At 44.5% G+C, this 21,729-nt stretch overlaps 1 protein-coding gene across 1 annotated transcript in view; it reads right to left on the bottom strand.

Annotated features, from left to right (window-relative positions):
* The window catches only part of LOC130290430 (histo-blood group ABO system transferase-like), a 56,764-nt gene extending 39,594 nt beyond the window's left edge, over positions 1–17,170 (bottom strand). The window contains exon 1 of the mRNA XM_056538062.1: positions 17,034–17,170. Within this exon, the coding sequence (XP_056394037.1) occupies positions 17,034–17,049 (16 nt within the window). The 5' untranslated portion in view covers positions 17,050–17,170. The remainder of the gene's footprint in view (positions 1–17,033) is intronic.
* Between the last annotated feature and the right edge of the window lie 4,559 nt (positions 17,171–21,729).

Here is a 21,729-nt window from a genome sequence, read left to right as displayed (position 1 = left end):
TGTAGTATGCAACAGCTAATAAGTACTGGAAGGCTTAAGATTATTATTTTTTTTTTTTATTTTTTATTTTTTTTAATAGAAGTAATTTACAAGTCTGTTTAACTTTCTGGCACCAGTTGATTTAAAAAAAATAAAAAATAAAAGTTTTCCACCGGGGTACCCCTTTAAGTACTAATGAAGAAATAAGGGTAGTAGTTGTGATTGATTTTAGCCAATTCAGAGTGTGATTAAAGGGGTACTCCGGCGCTTAGACATCTTATCCCCTATCCAGCTGTCACACCCCCTCCCATAGAGTGAGGTCACATGGGGGCGGAGAGTGAGGTCACACGGGGGCGGAGTCGTGCCGTCACACACCGCCGGCCCTGTGGTCGTCGGTAATCAGGCCAGGAGCAAACATGCTCCGGGGACTCATTTTAACTGGGGTGCTACGTGCAAGATCAGGCAGGACCCCGCGATCAGGCATCGTATCTCCTATCCTTTGGATAGGGGATAAGATGTCTAAGTGCCGGAGTACCCCTTTAAGGTTTCAAAAGGGTTCAGCTATATTTAGCAGGTCACTATTGTAGGGCTCTACACTCCTTATCACCTAAGGTAACGTCACCGGGTCTATACTGCACACGAGACACCTCGACCAAACAAGGGGAGCGGCTCCATTGGCCGGGGACCTTTCTCTTGAACAAACACTACAGAACAGGAATTCAATTAGCAAGAATAACTGTGTGCTTTCCCAAACCTGAAGATAACTACTACTCAGGGGTCAAGTCCCGGAAAAAGTGTGGGAACTCACACTAGATTTCCATTTAAAGGGGTACTAGACATCTTATCCAAAGGATAGGGTATAAGATGCCTGATCCCGGGGGTCCCATCTCTGGGGACCCCCACGTTCTCCCTGCTGCTCCCGGTGTTCGTTTAGAGCGTTGGGTGCAGCGGCAAAGGCTCACGACATCACAGTAATGCCCCCCTCAATGCAAGTCTATCGGTGGGGGCGTAACGGCCATCACACCCTCTCCCATAGACTTGCATTGAGGGGGCATTACTGTGACGTCACGAGCCTCTTCCCCGCATCACCAGTCATTCGGCACGGAGCGAAGTTGTCTGGGGTGCCGCTGCCGAGACCCCCGCGATCAGACATCTTATCCCCTATCCATAGGATAGGGGATAACATGTCTAGGGGCGGAGTAACCCTTTAAGGGCTAGTCCTGCAGGACTCCTGCTAATGGGAACTGCGTTCCTGCTGTGGAAAAAGTGCAGGAACTCCGTTCCCATGAGTTCCTGCAGGACTTGAGCCCTACTACTATGCACACGGAAATAACTGTTGTGAACAAGCATTGTATATAGAGTGCATGGAGTGGAGGCTGCGCACGTGCGATACCCATCTTTTCCCCCAGGGAACAAGGGGCCACTGTTCTCATGACGGAGTGTTACCCCCAAAAGATCACCCAGGTATCTCCTATCACAGTGTATCTCGACCAGGATGACTCCAAATGTTGGAAAACTACAACTCCAAGCATGGGAAACATTGGCCTTCTCTTTGAAACTTTTAAATCTGTGGATAACCCCTTCACTAGACCACCAGGGACACCCACAAAACTAGTTAAAGGGGTACTCCGGCCCTGAGAGATCTCATCCCCTATCCAAAGGATAGGGGGATAAGATGTCTCACCATGGGGGTCCTGCCGCTGGGGGACCCCCACAATCTTGTATTCGCCACCCACCTGTTTGAGCTGCACGCCGGAATATAGTGACATCACGACTCCGCCCCCCATGTGACGACACTATGCAAGTCTATGGGAAGGGGTTGTGACGGCCGTCACGACTCCACCCCCGTGTGATGTCACCCCCGCTATGCAAGTCTATGGGAGGGGGCGTGATGGCCTTCATGACTCCGCCCCCGTGTGATGTCACCCCCGCTATGCAAGTCTATGGGAGGGGGCGTTATGGCCGTCACGACTCCGCCCCCGTGTGACGTTGCCCCCGCTATGCAAGTCTATGGGAGGGGGCGTGACGGCCGTCATGACTCCGCCCCCGTGTGATGTCACCCCCGCTATGCAAGTCTATGGGAGGAGGCGTTATGGCCGTCACGACTCCGCCCCCGTGTGACGTTGCCCCCGCTATGCAAGTCTATGGGAGGGGGCGTGACGGCCGTCATGACTCCGCCCCCGTGTGATGTCACCCCCCGCTATGCAAGTCTATGGGAGGGGGGCGTTATGGCCGTCACGACTCCGCCCCCGTGTGACGTTGCCCCCCGCTATGCAAGTCTATGGGAGGGGGCGTGACGGCCGTCACGCCCCCTCCCATAGACTTGCATAGCGGGGGTGGGGGTGACGTCACGATACTCCAGCCCCATGGTCGCCACCCAGCTGTTTGTGAGCTGGCAGCTCAAACAGGTGGGTGGCGAATATAAGATTGTGGGGGTCCCCTGCGGCGGGACCCCCCTGGTGAGACATCTTCTCCCCCTGTCCTTTGGATAGGGGATAAGATGTCTCAGGGCCGGAGTACCCCTTTAAGGATATAATATAACCCACAGGGAATTACATTACCCACAATCATCAGGGATGTAGTTTACCCTTTAGAGTAGTCCGGATATCATATAACCCACCAGATCACCAGATAATAAATTAACTATTGAATCACCAGGGACATCATTACCCATTAGACTAATGAGGATATTATACAACCTACTAGACTAATCACTGGGTCACACGGGACCTTCATAATGAACCCACTAGGCCACCAGAGACATCACTGGAATCATTTTTTTGCTTGTCGTGATTTTTGCACTATTAACCCCTTCCTGCTCTATGACGGATATGTACCCTGCTGCATCTAGAGCACCGACAGGTGGAGGCTCCTCCTATAGCCCATCAATATCCCTGCGCTGCAATGGTGGGGCTGTAATGGTCTCCATCGCTGCCAAAGGCCGAATCATGGTGTCAGTCTACTAGCTATGGTATCCTGTGGGACCCAGCCGCAGCGCAGTACTGACAGTGTACAGATCAACTGCTGTGTACTATACTAGCGAGCAGGTGATCACAGCTTAAAAAAAAAAAAAAAATTAAAAATTTTTTTTTTTAAATTAAACATTTTGCAAAAATCACATTTTCCCTATAATAAAAATTATATTAAAGAAAAAACAAAAATAAAAACAAACAAAATGGGTACCGCCACATTCTTAATCTCATACTATAAATTGGGTATGTTATTTACCCTTCCAGAGGGGAGGGGAAAAAAAAATTTGCCAAAATTATTTATTTTGGTCAATACAAAAAAAAATTTTAAAAAACAAGCCCCTACACAACTCTGTTTGGGCAAGATACAACATTTAAAAATACTATGGTTCAAAATATAGGGAAGCAAAAAAAAAATATAAAATAAATAAAAATTTTAATAGAGAATATTAGTTATTTTTGTTTATGATTATAAAAAATTTTGTAAATCATTAAAAGAACTATATAATTGGGTAATTATCGAGTAAATATAACACGTTATGTATAGCGCGCAGTGAACACTGTACAAAATAAATAATTAATTAAATATACAACAGAATTAACAAAAATAATAATAATCATCATCTCGCCTCCATAAAAAAAAAATATAATAATAATAATTAATAATAATAATTTCACCAAAAATTATCAAAATGTCTTACAAATTCTGATACGGTACCAATGAAAAGTAAAGCTTGTCCCGCAAAAAACGAGCCTTAAACACAGGGCTGCTTCAAGGATTTTTCTGCCACCCTAAATTTTTTTTAGGGCCCGCCCTTTGACACGCCCCATGCTGGCTGAGCGAGTGGTTCAGATGCTGGTTGTAATTTTCTTGCGGCAGGCAGAGCAGCACACCCCCATTAAGAGGGCGCTTTAGGCGGCCGCCTATGTTGCCTATAGGCAGAGCCGGCCCTGCCTAAACATGGCAAGACAGTGTTTTTTTTTTTGGTTTTTTTTTTTAAGGTTATCCCAAAATGACAATGTATGGAACAGGATAGACAAAGTGATTGGGGGTAGATCCAACCACTGGGACCCTTCAGTGAATGGAGTGGCGATATTTTAAATTTTTGTTAATTTATTTATTTTTATTTATTTTTGACTTTCTAATTCTAATAAATGTATGTAACATCTGTGTCAGGGGTCAGAAGCACGCCACCCCCCCCCCCCCCCCTTCTAGAAGCTTCCCTCCCTGTATTGTGGACTTGAGCTTTTAGTGACATAAAGGATTTGAATAGCTATTTTGGTTCTCAATACCATGCGGGGTACTTCCCATAATAAAAATGTCAGAGCAAAAAAGAACTAAAAAGGAGTGGAACCTTTACATTATCTCGAAAATCTTCTGACGTCTTTCTGTCAATAAACTGAATAAACTGAAAATCCATTACTCACGGTGCCTTGCCAAAGTATTCAACCCCCAACAGAGTCATCTGAATTTTCCGGTGCTGCCCTATAGTTTCGCCAAAAGGGCTGCTATGAGACCCATAATGTTTAGCCTTAGTATGGGAACAGGAAATCCGAAGATTTGTTTCCTCTTTTATTACTATGGCCTTGGTATTTTACGTTGCGTTGACCTGTCACCATTGAGGTCGATCCCGGTGGGGGGAGCCATTGGGATGTATTCAAGTGTTCTTTTGATGCAGGATTTCGGGGGGGGGGGGGGGGGGGGGGCACAATCTAAGGGTATTGAGTAGAGATGAGCGAACTTACAGTAAATTCGATTCGTCACGAACTTCTCGGCTCGGCGGTTGCTGACTTTTCCTGCGTAAATTAGTTCAGCCTTCAGGTGCTCCGGTGGGCTGGAAAAGGTGGATACAGTCCTAGGAAAGAGTCTCCTAGGACTGTATCCACCTTTTCCAGCCCACCGGAGCACCTGAAAGCTGAACTAATTTATGCAGGAAAAGACATCAACTGCAGAGCCGAGAAGTTTGTGACGAATCGAATTTACTGTAAGTTCGCTCATCTCTAGTATTGAGGCGAAGATCAAAGCAATTGAGAGGGGTAGTATAGTGTTTCCCAACCAGGGTGCCTGTGGCTGTTGCAAAACTACAACTCCCAGCATGCCCGGACAGCCAAAGGCTGTCCGGGCATGCTGGGAGTTGTAGTTTTGCAACAACCGCAGGCACCCTGGTTGGGAAACACTGAGTTAGGCAATACCTAGCTGAATGGTTGAGGTCACACCCGTCATGAGAACGGTTGCCCCTTGCCTCCTGGGTGAAGGGAGTGGTAGTGCACATGCTCAGCCTCTACTTCATGCACTCTCTATGGGACTTCCCATTATGGCCATGTTCACATGGTGGAATTTCTGCGGAATGTCTTGGATTGAACCTTGGCAGTCTGGGCATGCTCGGAGTTGTAGTTTTCCAACAGCTGGAGACACACAGGTTGAGGAACAATGGCCTAGAGCCTTTACGGTACTGTTGCAAAACTACAATTCCCTGGCTGTCAGGGTATGATGGGAGTTGTAGCATTGCAACAGCTGGTGGCACCCTGGATGAGAAACACTGGAGTAATATGCTCTAAACAATCTCCCAGCAGATGTGGTTTAGATGGTACCTGGCCGTATAGGAGAAGGTGCTACGGACTGTAGGCGGTTTAGCTAGGGTGGAAAGCAAAGGGTTAAGCCCGAGCATTAGTTTAGGCATGGGAGGAGCTTAACAGCAGCTCATTGGCTGCTTGGATGGTGGTGGGAGTAGTAAGAAGAGTGGGGGTGGCTAGTCCACTTGAGTATAAAAAAAAAATACACCCCCTCTGGTTCGGTTAGCGCCAGGACTCACCGGCAGCGTACAGATCAGGATCGCCCATCAACCTTCCCTAAGGCTGTATTCACACCACGTTTGGGGCAGACGAGGCCGGATCCTGCAGGGGAACTTCAATACCGCCTCCTGCCGTATCCCTGCCCGTGCTGTACCCCATTCAATTCACTGAGGAGTCAGCTATAGACTCCATTTGGCTCATTTTCCCACCATATCCAGTTTCCCAGTCTTTGAACCGGACTGAAAGCATAGCATGAGGTACGAGAGCATAGCATGAGGTACGAGAGCATAGCATATGAAAGCATAGCATGAGGTACGAGAGCATAGCATATGAAAGCATAGCATGAGGTACGAGAGCATAGCATATGAAAGCATAGCATATAAAAGCATAGCATGAGGTACGAAAGCATAGCATATGAAAGCATAGCATATAAAAGCATAGCATGAGGTACGAGAGCATAGCATATGAAAGCATAGCATATAAAAGCACAGCATGAGGTACGAGAACATAGCATATGAAAGCATAGCATATAAAAGCATAGCATGAGGTACGAAAGCATAGCATATAAAAGCATAGCATATGAAAGCATAGCATATGAAAGCATAGCATGAGGTACGAGAGCATAGCATATGAAAGCATAGCATGAGGTACGAGAGCATAGCATATGAAAGCATAGCATGAGGTACGAGAGCATAGCATATGAAAGCATAGCATATGAAAGCATAGCATATGAAAGCATAGCATATGAAAGCATAGCATATGAAAGCATAGCAGGCCACGGTTTAAGTCCGGTTAACAAAAAAATTTAAAATAAGATATGGTGGGAAAAATAGTTGACCGCCATATATAGCTGGCTCTGCAACGAAATAAGTGGGGTACGGCACAGATCCGGCAGGGATGCAGCAGGAGGCTGTATTGAAGTTCCCCTGCCGCGTGCTCCAGCCACGTGTGAATGCAGCCTGATTTTATTTTGAATGCACTTTTCTAATGTATCTCGACAATAGGGAAACAGAACATGACTGCACGTCCATAACAGTGTAAGCAATTAGATCAGAATACAAGTTATGGGTGAGCGGCCATGTTCTGTTTCTCTTTTGTTGAGTTACTTTTGTAATGTATATTGTACACTTTTGTTCTTTAAAAAAAAAAGAGCTTGTATGTGGTATCCCAGTACCCTATTTCATACATACAAATGTATATAGAAAGTGTACTTACCTTGCGCTAGCGTCGCAGGACCTGCGGGTCACGTGACGAGGTTTAGTCTCTATGGTTAATGCAAAGGACCTTTGGAGGTTCATAGGCCATGTGATACCCACAATGCTTTGTGAGGCTGATTGACAGATGGCGTGGACCAGCCCCTGCCCATATAAGGGAGCTGCGGCCATTATTCTCCCTCTTGGGTTGCTGTCACTGAATGAGGTAGGACCTCTTTAAATGACAATTCCTTGACCAAAGCCTTGCGGCCTCGGCTGAATTACACAGCAAGTTCTTCCAAATTCTCCGCAATTATTCGCAAGGACCCTGAACCTAAATATATCCCTAAATCCAGCGGCTCTGCGCATCCTAAATCCCTACAAGGTAAAGAACTTACTAAAAGTCCCAACCAACAGTCAATCTCAGCCAAGCTATTAATAGACTCTGTTACAAAGACTCTTCTTATGTTCGCATGCTACAGAAAATCTTCAGTAAAAGTTGATGCAAGTTTTCAGCGAAGCTCTGGTTGTGGACAATACTTTATTCTGCAAACACCTATCGTCCTTGGGAAGGGTGGCGATAGGCCAAGACATACAGCATTTAACCCTCACCCTGGCGTCACGACTGACAAGGGTTAATAACACCCTTTATAACCTGCACAGCAACATCCCGACCACCACTCACACCCACAAGGCGACCACCACATATGTATGTAAAAAAAAATTATAATAAAAATGTGATTATATAGGATTTTTTTTCACATATTTGGTGACTTTTGTTTGTTTGACTTTTGTTTTTGTTCTGCAACGTTTTGCTCTCACTTGGCGGCGATGGTGGTTGCATTTGTGCCGTATGGTGGATGAATCATCTTTTCAGTGTTTCGTTTTGGCGGTGAAGTAGTTTTGATGTTATGGAGACAAGAGGCGGACTGGCCTATTGCTTCGTCCACCTTGGGTTTCTGGGAAACGGTTTTAAGTTATTTGTTTTAGGTGAATGTATTTTCCGGAAAAAAAAAAAAAAAAGCTGTGAACAACCCCCCAGGTTCGGCAGAGGTTATACTGTTAGTCTGGTTATTTGACACTAATATTTTTAGAATAAGCTGGGTCATGTGACCACTGTCTCCAGGAAGTGAATGTAAACCTCCCGCGGCAAAACACATATCTATCCTAAGATAAAGATAAGATCAGACTACATTGGCCAGGGAGTCTCATCTGTGAGAAATAGTCTATGGGAGAGTTGTGTCATTCGCAGGGTTTTTTTTTGTTGTTTTGAGGTTTCTTGGTTTTTTTTGCACACACAGTTTTTGCGCAAAATCCATAAAAATGCTCACACTTCTTTATAATATTTCCAAAAAAAAAAATAATAATAATTCACCCCTCACTTTCGTTTTGGGTGTGTATTAACTGTGGTTGGTCATTAGGGGAGTACAGGTGAATATTTTTGCGTAATGTTTTTTTTTTTTTTATTTGCACGCAATAAATCACTGTAATATTGTTGATATTTTTAATACATTTCTAGTTTTGGCTTCAAAAAACAACCACAACATTTTTTAAATGTCCCAGGGTAATAGCGCCCTTAGATTTTGGACACAATGGCGCCATGTGTGTTGTTTTATATAGAACAAAATCAGGCAGAACCGGATTCTAGTCAATGATTTCCTTCCCTTTTGGGACCGTAAATAGTTTACGTTTATACATCGTCTGATACACATCGTCATACACAATGGCCCCGATCTACTATTGTAAACCCGTCATGTTTTGTCCGGTTGTGTGCCAGGACAGATTCTGTCTCATTGCGCCAAAATTCTGTCTCATTGAAATTGAAAAAATCTGACCAACTCTCTATTTTACTGAGAAAACCCGAAAAAGGGGCGTGTCCATCCTGAAAAGGGGCATGTCCATCCTGAAAAGGGGCGTGTCCACCCTGGTAAGGGGCATGTCCATCCTGAAAAGGGGCATGTCCATCCTGAAAAGGGGCGTGTCCCCAACATTTTCACACAAAAAACAACATATTTACTAAGGTTTCCAGATAAAATGTGGTGGATTGCAGCTGAAGAAAACCTGACGGATCAGAACAGGTGTGAAAAAAGCAAAATGTTGGGAAAAGACCAAAATGTAGGGAAAAGAGCAAAATGTAGGGAAAACTTAGTAAATACCGTGGAAAAAAAAATTGTAGGGAATCAAAACCCACAAAGAAACCTACACAAAACTCTAAAGGCCGGGTTCACACCACGTTTTGTAACTACGGTTCCCGTATACGGTTTGGAGGAGGGGGGCGGGGCTTAACCGGGAACCGTATTTAATGCAAGTCTATGAGCCGACCGGAGTGAACGGCAGCCTCCGGTCGGCCTCGTTTTCGGCCGTATGCGGTTTCCCGACCGCAGGCAAAAACGTGGTCGACCACGTTTTTGCCTGCGGTCGGGAAACCGCATACGGCCGAAAACGAAGCCGACCGGAGGCTGCGGTTCACTCCGGTCGGCTCATAGACTTGCATTAAATACGGTTCCCGATTAAGCCCCGCCCCCCTCCTCCAAACCGTATACGGGAACCGTATTTAAGAAAACGTAGTGTGAACCCAGTAAATCAGGGCCAATACATTTTAGAAGCTCGATCTTATTTGTAAATGGAATCTGCTTAAAAGCAGAATTCAGTTTTTTTTTTATATATAACTGTTTATTTATATATTTTGTAAATAATTTTACAATATGACATCCAGAAAAAAGAAGAAACTTATATTATTAGAATTCAGTTATTTTAAAGGGGTAGTCCAGTGGTGAAAAACTTATCCCCTATCCTAAGGATATGGGATAAGTTTGAGATCGCGGGGGGTCCGACCGCTGGGGCCCCCTGCGATCTCTCTGTACGGGGCCCCGGCTCTCCGGCCCAGATAGCGGGTGTCGACCCCCGCACGAAGCGGCGGCCGACACGCCCCCTCAATACATCTGAATGGCAGAGCCGGAGATTGCCGAAGGCAGCGCTTCGGCTCTGCCATAGAGTTGTATTGAGGGGGCGTGTCGGCCACCGCTTCGTGCGGAGGTCGACACGCCCCCTTCCCGCGGGCTGTCGGGGCTCCGTACAGGACCCCCCGCGATCTGCAACTTATCCCCTATCCTTAGGATAGGGGATAAGTTGTTCACCACTGAGTCACCACTGAACTACTCCTTTAAGGTGGGTTTACACTACATTTTTTGTTTAAAGGGGTATTCCAGGAATTATTTTTGACTATGCTACAGGGGCTGTAAAGTTAGAGTAGTCCATAATATAGTGTCTGCACCTGTGTGTGACGGTTTTCTCACAATTCTTCTGTGATTTTCACCCCAATATTTATTTTTACCAGCATACAAAATGACTGCTGTCTCAGATTTTTCCCAGGTTGCAATGCAGCCGAGACCCGACATCACTAGTCAGCTGATGACAGGGAGCCTGTCTGCTTCAATGGGTGGAGGGATCGCTTGGTGGGAGAGATATCAATCTGCAACTAATGCAACAGCTGTAGGCACCTTGATTGAAAACCACAGGTCTTTTGAATGGATGCCGCTTATGTATATTTCAATGGGTGGGGTGGCTGATGTGTGGGAGGGAGGAAGATGGAATTGTGGGATTTGTAGTAAAAAAAAAAAGAAAAGTCAAACAGAAAATATCAGTTCACAAAAAGCTAGCCACAGTGTTCTGGTAATCTCATGACATAGTCATTAGCCCCAAGACAAGCGCAGATCCTTCCTAAGCATGTCCATTACTGTCTGCCAGGTACATACTAAAATCAACTTATGGTGGAGACCCCCTTTAAGTATAACGTATACGTTTTATACACTTAAAAAGAAAAAAGTTTTAAAAAAGTACATGTTAACAGATGCTGCTGTATGTCAGACAGTGCAAACCGTTTCCCATTGACTTACATTTATTAAAAAGACAGATTACAACATTGGTCCTCATTCACTTAGAAAATCGGGTTGTAAGTCTATGTTGCTTTCTTACCCGACTGCTTTTTTCCCCGGTATTTATTATTATGTCGCATCCTGTTTGTCGCACGTGGGTTTTGTTGGTTTTGGTTTCCAACTCCTCTGAGTTGTCGGGAAAAAATCCACAACAATTCAACAAATTCGGGTTGGAAACCTTTATAAATACGTGGGAAAGCTCAGAAATGTCGGGTTACTCCCCTTTTTCGGGTTTGGGAGAATCCACATCGGGTCCGTCGGGAAAAAATGTTACATCGTGTCGCAGACTGGCGCAGACAAAGATGGGACAAAAAAACCGGACAAAAGAAGTCGGGTTTAGAATAGTAAATGAGGGCCATACTGTATACAGGTTTGGTTTTTTTTGCCTTACACCAGTGATTCCCAACCAGGGTTCCATCAGGCACTACCAGGGGTTCCGACGCTCCGGTGGAAATGATTGCACCCGCAATTTTTGAATTTTTTTTTATAATCTCCAACCCCAGCCTGCGCGCCAGTGAATGACAGCAGTGCAGGGGGAAAGGGAAGCCTGCATGCCCATTGCTTGTACGTGTATGCCCCCCTCCGGCTTCTGCTTCTTCCTGACCCCCGGATTCCTCCCGGCCCCTTGCCTTCATGATGTCTTCATGATGCCCAGGACAGACGGAGAAGAAAAGTAAAAGTGAACAAAGAAGACGTCACCTGTGACACCTGTGGATGTAACTGTAAGCACTTATATTGTTTGTACTGCCTCTGTAGTGTTGGTGTCTACCAGTATATGGGCGCTGCATGGGGGATCTTGGTCTTTGCATAGTGTATTTTATTCAGCAGCAGTGTGGGGTTTAAGTGCGGCTGCATTTTTTTTGTCCCTTGGATACTGGTATTATTGGTCTTAGTATTTAGGATTTGGTCAGTAACATTATGAAGATAATATTTATGACAATAATATTCCTCCTTGTATACTGGTATTATTGGTCTCAGTATACAGGATTTGGTCAGTAACATTTATCTTATAAGAGGATGTCTACTAGTGGGGCTACAAAAACATTAAACTTTGGGGAGGCCAAATTTCACCAACTAAGAGAGGACCTCAGTGACGTAGATTGGGACCTTGCCGATATAAGACGGGAATAAACATGTTATGAATAGGAAAATAAAAAACATTTTTGGCTAATCAAAACAGTTAGGGATGCGATCACTCATAAAAGGAAAGCGTTTAGACTACTATCACAAGAAGGTAGTGGGGAAATATTTTTAAAAAATTCCCCGTTAAAAAAAAAAAAAAAAAATGTAAACATAATATAAATGAATATATTTGGTATCACTGTGTGCAGAATTATAAAGGGGTACTCCGGTGGAAAACTTTCTTTAAAAAAAAAATCAACTGGTGCCAGAAAGTTAAACAGATTTGTAAATTATTTCTATTAAAAGTTCTTAATCCTTCCAGTACTTATTAGCGACTGTATACTACAGAGGAAATTAATTTTATTTGGGGATTTCTTTTCTGTCACGACCACAGTGCTCTCTGCTGGCACCTCTGTCCATTTTAGGAACTGTCCAGAGCAGCACAGGTTTGGGGATTTTCTCCTGCTCTGGACAGTTCCTGACATGGACAGAGGTGTCAGCAGAGAGCACTGTGGTCGTGACAGAAAAGAAATCCAAAAAGAAAAAGAATTTCCTCTACAGTATACAGCTGCTAATAAATACTGGAAGGATTAAAATGTATTAATACATAATTTACAAATCTGTTTAACTTTCTGGCATCAGATGATTTAAAAAAAAAAAAAAAAAACCTAAGTTTTCCACAGGAGTACCCCTTTAAATTAACTAACTGTTAAACTATAACAATATTTATTTTCTCTGGTTGATGGCGTAAACATAAAAAAAATAATATATATATATATAAATTGCATTTTTTTTATCACATCATATTCCAGAAAAAATTGAGTAAAAACCGATCTGAAAGTCTGATTACAATGATACCGATAAAAACTACAGATAACGGCGCCAAAAATTAGCCCTCATACAGTCCCTTATGTGGGGAACAAAAAAGTTATAGGGGTGGGAAAATCTCAAAAAACTAAAAATCCTAAAAAGTTTAGAATTTTCTCAAAGTAGTAAAACATGACAAAAGCGATACAAATTGGGTGTTGTTGTCATCACATCGACCTAAAGAATCAAGATCACACGTCAGTTTGACCACACGGTTAATGGTTAAAATAAGTCATTACAAAGCGCCACTGGTCCCGCAAAAAACCAGCCTTGATATGAGTGCTAATGAAAAAATACAAAAACTAAAATTGGCAAGCTCCTTAAAGGGGTACTCTGGCGCTTAGACATCTTATCCCCTATCCAAAGGATAGGGGATAAGATGCCTGATCGCGGGGGTCCCGCCGCTGGGGACCCCCGTGAACTTGCACGCAGCACCCCAGTTAAAATCATTCCCTGGAACATGTTCGCTCCGGGTCTGATTACCGGCGACCACAGGGCCGGCAGCGTGTGATGTCACGCCTCCGCCCCCCATGTGACTGCATGCTCCGCCCCTCAATGCAAGCCAATAAAGATTTAAAGGGGTATTCCAGGAAATGTTTTTATTTGACTATGCTACAGGGGCTGTAAAGTTAGTGTAGTTTATAATATAGTGTCTGTGCCTGTGTGTGACGGTTTTCTCACAATTCTTCTGTGATTTTCACCCAAATATTTAGCATACAAAATGACTGTTGTCTCAGATTTTTCCCAGCTTGCAATGTGGCCGAGACCTGACATCACTAATCAGCTGATCACAGGGACCCTGTCTGCTTCAATGGGTGGAGCAATTGCTTGGTGGGAGAGAGATCAATCTGCAACAGCTGGAGGCACCCTGATTGAAAACCACACCACAGATCATTTATGTTTCAATGGGTGGGGTGGCTGATGTGTGGGAGGGAGAAAGATGGAATTGGGGGATTTGTAGGCAAAACAAGAAAAGTCAAACAGGAAATACCAGTTCACTAGCCACAGTGTTATGGTAATCTCACAGCATAGCCATTTATCCCCAAGACAAGCGCCGATCCTTCCTATGCATGTCCATTACTGCTTGCCAGGTACCTACTAAAATCATCTTATGGTGGAGAACCCCTTTAAATCATCCCTTTTCCCCATTTTTATCAAAAAAAGCGTAAAACAAATTAGTAAATAATGCACATATTTGGTATCACCACGTGTGTAAATGTCCGAACTATAAAAATATAATGTTAATGATCCCGTACGGTAAACAGCATAAATGTAAAAAAATTAATAAAAAAAAAGATTTTAGATTTTTGGTTACATCACATTGCAAAAAAAATTAAAAAGCGATCAAAAAGTCACATACGCAAAAAAAAAAATACAGATCATGGCGCAAAAATGAGCCTTCATACATCCCGCGTACAGAAAAATTAGAACGTTAGAGTTGGTAAAAATAGGGCAATTTTAAAAGTACTGCTTTTGCAAAAAAAAAAAGTTTGAGATTTTTTTAAAGTAGTACAATTATAGCAAAGCATTAAACCATAGGATCATTTTAATCGCATTGACCCACGAAATAAAGAAAACATGTCAAAACGTGACAAAACAAGCCCTCATATGGGTCTGTGAATGGAAATATAGGCGTTATGGATTTTAGGAGGAAAAAAAAAAAAACGAAAAACACAAAAATAAAATTGGCTGTGTCCTTAAGGGGTTAACAAAGCGCCATTTTAACTGTCCCTCCCAGGCTTTCTCTAGCAGAGCGACATTGGCAAGGTCCTTAAGGGGTTAACAGCATAACAATTCCTAAATACAGATCTCATGTCCTCTGCATAAGAGTCAAACATACATCATACAGTACAATGTACATACATAACAAATAAAGTGTATCAATATTAACCCCTCGTACGCCTGTGTCCTATATGAACTGCATAAGAGGAGCAAAGCTCATATACCATTTATATATACACCACTCAAAATATTAATATTTCATAATGCTGCTTTATATATGGATAGAGCAGGGTGTCCCAACCAGGGTGCCTCCAGCTGTTTCAAAACTACAACTCTCAGCATGCCCGGACAGCCAAAGGCTGTCCGGGCACGCTGGGAGTTGTAGTTTTGCAACAGCTGGAGGCACCCTGGTTGGGAATCACTGGGATAGAGAGATAAACAGATAGATAGATGTTGGATATAATATTCTCTGTCCTGTGTGTGTGTATATATATATATATATATATATATATAAATAATCGAAAAGTAATAGTGATAATAGTAATAATCCAAAATATTTTTTATGCAATATAATTAAAGTTTTAAAGAATTAATAAATATAGCGCAATTCCCTTTTATTAAAATGAGTAGAAAATAACAGGCTAATTATGTGTATATATATATATATATATAGTCCAATTCAAGAGGCTGCACCCCCAATAAAGTGATGTCCGGGTGCCTGCTGTGTCCGGTCTGGGTCAGGACCCCCAATAGTAGCAATCCAAAATACAGTGGCACTCCAATAGATGAAAAAAGTGGAATTTATTGCATACAAACGTGAGGCAACGTTTCGGCTAGCTCTCCCAGCCATTTTCAAGCCATATCCATATTTACATATATATATACATATTTATTTATTCATTATGTATATATCTATTTATTATGTGTATATTTATTATGTGTATATATATTTACTATGTGTATATTTATTATGTGTGTGTATATATATATTTATTTATTATGTGTATATTTATTGTGTGTGTATGTATATATATATATATATATATATATATATATTTATTATGTGTATACTTATGTGTGTATATATATTTACTATGTGTATATTTATTATGTGTGTGTATATATATATATTTATTATGTGTATATTTATTGTGTGTGTATATATATATTTATTATGTGTATATTTATTGTGTGTATGTATATATATATATATATATATTTATTATGTGTATACTTATGTGTGTATATATATTTACTATGTGTATATTTATTATGTGTGTGTATATATATATATATATATATATATATATATATATTTATTATGTGTATATTTATTGTGTGTGTATATATATATATATATATATATATTTATATTTACTATGTGTATATTTATTATGTGTGTGTATATATATATATTTATTATGTGTATATTTATTGTGTGTGTATATATATATTTATTATGTGTATATTTATTGTGTGTATGTATATATATATATATATATTTATTATGTGTATACTTATGTGTGTATATATATTTACTATGTGTATATTTATTGTGTATATATATATATATATATATATATATTTATTATGTGTATATTTATTGTGTGTGTATATATATATATATATATATATATATATATATATATATATTTATTTATTATGTGTATATTGTAGCAAAATGATGAGATTTTTTTTTTTGTAAAGCAATAATCATAAAGAATATAGCTGTGAATTTACAGCAAGTATTGGTCCTTAGGGGTCTCCTGGGGGGTCTCTTCCAGGTGATGGTTTTGCACTATTCCCAGGTTCTGCCATGTTCACACACAAATGACAACATGTCCTGTACATCCCCCCACTCCCCCCATATCTTTCCTGCCTGGTGTAACAGGTTAGAAGGGAAAAAACAAGCGTAAATTCTACCCACCCTGAGGGGTTCCCTTATCAGTGGAATGGGATTTGTTATATAGATGTAGCAGAGCTGAACCCCTTGTCCCCCCTCTCTGGAGCTGCTTGGTCTTTATATGATGATTCTACTAGGGGGATAGACATGGATTGAGGGACATGACATTGGGGGATTTCACCATTGATCAGTGTAATGGGATTTGTTATATAGATGTAGCAGAGCTGAATCCCTTGTCCCCTCTCTGCTTGGTGTTTATATGGTGATGATTCTGCATTTGCATCATGTGGGGGGGGGGGTTACTTCCTAGTAATATCCTAGAGCAGTGGTCTCCAACCTGCGCACCTCCAGATGTTGCAAAACTACAACTCCCAGCATGCCCGGACAGCCGTTGGCTGTCCGGGCATGCTGGGAGTTGTAGTTTTGCAACATCTGGAGGTCCGCAGGTTGAATACCACTGTCCTAGAGGATGACATCTCCAGGGCTTGTGCACAGGGACAGCTCTGCTACATCAGTGGACCCCCTATAATAGATCTATAGATGTACTTACATTTCTCCTGCTGCATGCTGCTGGGCAGGGCTGCTCAATGATCTGCTGCACAGTGATCTGCTGCTCAATGATCTGCTGCACAGTGATCTGCTGCACAGTGATCTGCTGCTGGGCAGGGCTGCTCAATGATCTGCTGCTCAATGATCTGCTGCTGGGCAGGGCTGCACAGTGATCTGCTGCTCAGTGATCTGCTGCTGGGCAGGGCTGCTCAATGATCTGCTGCTGGGCAGGGCTGCTCAATGATCTGCTGCTCAATGATCTGCTGCTCAATGATCTGCTGCTGGGCAGGGCTGCTCAATGATCTGCTGCACAGTGATCTGCTGCAGGCGGGAGCGCTCAGGCTTCTGTACATGATCTGGTACACAGCAGGGGTGGTGTTGGCTCCATCTCCAGTTTCATATGGAAGAAAGTAACACTGCACCTGGAGTATGAAGAGGAGTCCGGCGTCTGTTCCCCGGGGTGTGAAGAGGAGTCCGGCGTCTGTTCCCCGGAGTGTGAAGAGGAGTCCGGCGTCTGTTCCCCGGAGTGTGAAGAGGAGTCCGGCGTCTGTTCCCCGGAGTGTGAAGAGGAGTCCGGCGTCTGTTCCCCGGAGTGTGAAGAGGAGTCCGGCGTCTGTTCCCCGGAGTGTGAAGAGGAGTCCGGCGTCTGTTCCCCGGAGTGTGAAGAGGAGTCCGGCGTCTGTTCCCCGGAGTGTGAAGAGGAGTCCGGCGTCTGTTCCCCGGAGTGTGAAGAGGAGTCCGGCGTCTGTTCCCCGGAGTGTGAAGAGGAGTCCGGCGTCTGTTCCCCGGAGTGTGAAGAGGAGTCCGGCGTCTGTTCCCCGGAGTGTGAAGAGGAGTCCGGCGTCTGTTCCCCGGAGTGTGAAGAGGAGTCCGGCGTCTGTTCCCCGGAGTGTGAAGAGGAGTCCGGCGTCTGTTCCCCGGAGTGTGAAGAGGAGTCCGGCGTCTGTTGCCCGCGGTGTGAAGAGGAGTCCGGCGTCTGTTCCCCGGAGTGTGAAGAGGAGTCCGGCGTCTGTTCCCCGGGGTGTGAAGAGGAGTCCGGCGTCTGTTCCCCGGGGTGTGAAGAGGAGTCCGGCGTCTGTTCCCCGGAGTGTGAAGAGGAGTCCGGCGTCTGTTCCCCGGAGTGTGAAGAGGAGTCCGGCGTCTGTTCCCCGGAGTGTGAAGAGGAGTCCGGCGTCTGTTCCCCGGAGTGTGAAGAGGAGTCCGGCGTCTGTTCCCCGGAGTGTGAAGAGGAGTCCGGCGTCTGTTCCCCGGAGTGTGAAGAGGAGTCCGGCGTCTGTTCCCCGGAGTGTGAAGAGGAGTCCGGCGTCTGTTCCCCGGGGTGTGAAGAGGAGTCCGGCGTCTGTTCCCCGGGGTGTGAAGAGGAGTCCGGCGTCTGTTCCCCGGAGTGTGAAGAGGAGTCCGGCGTCTGTTCCCCGCGGTGTGAAGAGGAGTCCGGCGTCTGTTCCCCGGAGTGTGAAGAGGAGTCCGGCGTCTGTTCCCCGGGGTGTGAAGAGGAGTCCGGCGTCTGTTCCCCGGGGTGTGAAGAGGAGTCCGGCGTCTGTTCCCCGGAGTGTGAAGAGGAGTCCGGCGTCTGTTCCCCGGGGTGTGAAGAGGAGTCCGGCGTCTGTTCCCCGGGGTGTGAAGAGGAGTCCGGCGTCTGTTCCCCGGGGTGTGAAGAGGAGTCCGGCGTCTGTTCCCCGGAGTGTGAAGAGGAGTCCGGCGTCTGTTCCCCGGAGTGTGAAGAGGAGTCCGGCGTCTGTTCCCCGGAGTGTGAAGAGGAGTCCGGCGTCTGTTCCCCGGAGTGTGAAGAGGAGTCCGGCGTCTGTTCCCCGGAGTGTGAAGAGGAGTCCGGCGTCTGTTCCCCGGAGTGTGAAGAGGAGTCCGGCGTCTGTTCCCCGGAGTGTGAAGAGGAGTCCGGCGTCTGTTCCCCGGAGTGTGAAGAGGAGTCCGGCGTCTGTTCCCCGGGGTGTGAAGAGGAGTCCGGCGTCTGTTCCCCGGAGTGTGAAGAGGAGTCCGGCGTCTGTTCCCCGGAGTGTGAAGAGGAGTCCGGCGTCTGTTCCCCGGGGTGTGAAGAGGAGTCCGGCGTCTGTTCCCCGGGGTGTGAAGAGGAGTCCGGCGTCTGTTCCCCGGGGTGTGAAGAGGAGTCCGGCGTCTGTTCCCCGGGGTGTGAAGAGGAGTCCGGCGTCTGTTCCCTTATTATTAGAAATGTTTTATGGGGCCGGACACAATGCCCCACACGTCTTTCTTCTGTGTTTCCCCTGCAATGGCGTCTGTAACCAGAGCATTAGGAAAAAGAAAGAGTGGCCTCAGGGGAATACTTCACACAAAGCTCTTGAAATTCCAGAAATATCCATGAGGCGTGTTCCTTAACCCCTTAAAGCCCAAGCGTTTTCCTGTTTTTCCCGTTTTCCCTCCTTACATTTAAAAAAAAAAAAAAAAAATCACAACCCTTTTTTATTTTGCACCTAAAAATCCCTATGATGGCTTTTTTATTTATTTATCTATTTTTTGCGCCACCACTTCTACTTTGCAGTGACGTCAGTCATTTTACCCCCCCCCCCACAAAAATAAAAAATCTAGGGCGAAATGGGGGGGGGGGGGGCGGGGAATCATTGTGCGACAGAATGGAAGAAAAAACCCCACCTTTTTGTAACTTTTGGGGGCTTCGATTTCTAGGCGGTACATATTTTTGTAAAAATGACACCTTCTCATTATTCTGTAGGTCCATACGGTTAAAATGATCCCCTAATTATATAGGTTGGATTTTGTCGTACTTCTGGAAAAAATCATAACTACATGCAGGAAAATGTATATGTTAAAAATTTTCTGACCCCTATAACTTTTTTTTATTTTTCCACGAATGGGGCATACCGCCCCATTCGTGGAAAAATAAAAAAAAAGTTATAGGGGTCAGAAATTTTTTTAGGGCGTATTTTTTTTCGTGCCGTGATCTGAAGTTTTTATTTTTGTTTTGATCTGACTTTTTGATCGCTTTTTATTCATTTTTTTTTAATGGTATAAAAAGTGACCAAAAATACGGTATTTTGGATTTTTTTTGTGCATACGCCATTGATTCGGACATTTTACGCACGCGGCGATACCACATGTTTATTTTTATTTACACATTTTTTTTTTTAATGGGAAAAGGGGGGTGATTCAGATTTTTTATTAGGGAAGGGGTTAACTTTTTTTTTTTTTTTTTTTTTTATTCAGTGTCATTGTCCCGGTATTAGCCGCGGGTCTTGGTTGGTGATAGCAATCGGGACCCCGCAGATACGAAGCGCGCTTCACAGATTGGGAGCCGGACATGGATGTAAAGACGGGTTAAAGCTAAACAGAGCTCCAAATCTTCTGCTGTAATTCCCACAAGAAGAAACATTACGTAATAAAGGTGGATCAGCAATTAGCATTGTATGGTGGATCAGTGGTTAGCATTGTATGGTGGATCAGCAATTAGCATTGTATCGTGGATCAGTGGTTAGCGCTGTATGGTGGATCAGTGGTTAGCGCTGTATGGTGGATCAGTGGTTAGCGCTGTATGGTGGATCAGTGGTTAGCGCTGTATGGTGGATCAGTGGTTAGCGCTGTATGGTGGATCAGTGGTTAGCGCTGTATGGTGGATCAGTGGTTAGCGCTGTATGGTGGATCAGTGGTTAGCGCTGTATGGTGGATCAGTGGTTAGCGCTGTATGGTGGATCAGTGGTTAGCGCTGTATGGTGGATCAGTGGTTAGCGCTGTATGGTGGATCAGTGGTTAGCGCTGTATGGTGGATCAGTGGTTAGCGCTGTATGGTGGATCAGTGGTTAGCGCTGTATGGTGGATCAGTGGTTAGCGCTGTATGGTGGATCAGTGGTTAGCGCTGTATGGTGGATCAGTGGTTAGCGCTGTATGGTGGATCAGTGGTTAGCATTGTATCGTGGATCAGCAATTAGCATTGTATCGTGGATCAGTGGTTAGGCCTGTATGGTGGGTCAGTGGTTAGCGCTGTATGGTGGGTCAGTGGTTAGCCCTGTATGGTGGGTCAGTGGTTAGCGCTGTATGGTGGATCAGTGGTTAGCGCTGTATGGTGGATCAGTGGTTAGCGCTGTATGGTGGATCAGTGGTTAGCGCTGTATGGTGGATCAGTGGTTAGCGCTGTATGGTGGATCAGTGGTTAGCGCTGTATGGTGGATCAGTGGTTAGCGCTATATGGTGGATCAGTGGTTAGCGCTGTATGGTGGATCTGTGGTTAGCGCTGTATGGTGGATCAGTGGTTAGCGCTGTATGGTGGATCTGTGGATAGCGCTGTATGGTGGATCAGTGGTTAGCATTGTATGGTGGATCAGTGGTTAGCGCTGTATGGTGGATCAGTGGTTAGCGCTGTATGGTGGATCTGTGGTTAGCGCTGTATGGTGGATCAGTGGTTAGCATTGTATGGTGGATCAGTGGTTAGCATTGTATCGTGGATCAGCAATTAGCATTGTATCGTGGATCAGTGGTTAGGCCTGTATGGTGGGTCAGTGGTTAGCGCTGTATGGTGGGTCAGTGGTTAGCCCTGTATGGTGGGTCAGTGGTTAGCGCTGTATGGTGGATCAGTGGTTAGCGCTGTATGGTGGATCAGTGGTTAGCGCTGTATGGTGGATCAGTGGTTAGCGCTGTATGGTGGATCAGTGGTTAGCGCTGTATGGTGGATCAGTGGTTAGCGCTGTATGGTGGATCAGTGGTTAGCGCTGTATGGT

This window comes from Hyla sarda, chromosome 9 (genome assembly GCF_029499605.1).
Source record: "Hyla sarda isolate aHylSar1 chromosome 9, aHylSar1.hap1, whole genome shotgun sequence".
Classification (NCBI taxonomy): domain Eukaryota; kingdom Metazoa; phylum Chordata; class Amphibia; order Anura; family Hylidae; genus Hyla; species Hyla sarda.
The sequence above is the reverse complement of the archived record's forward strand: the minus strand, read 5'-3'. Positions and strand labels throughout refer to the sequence as shown.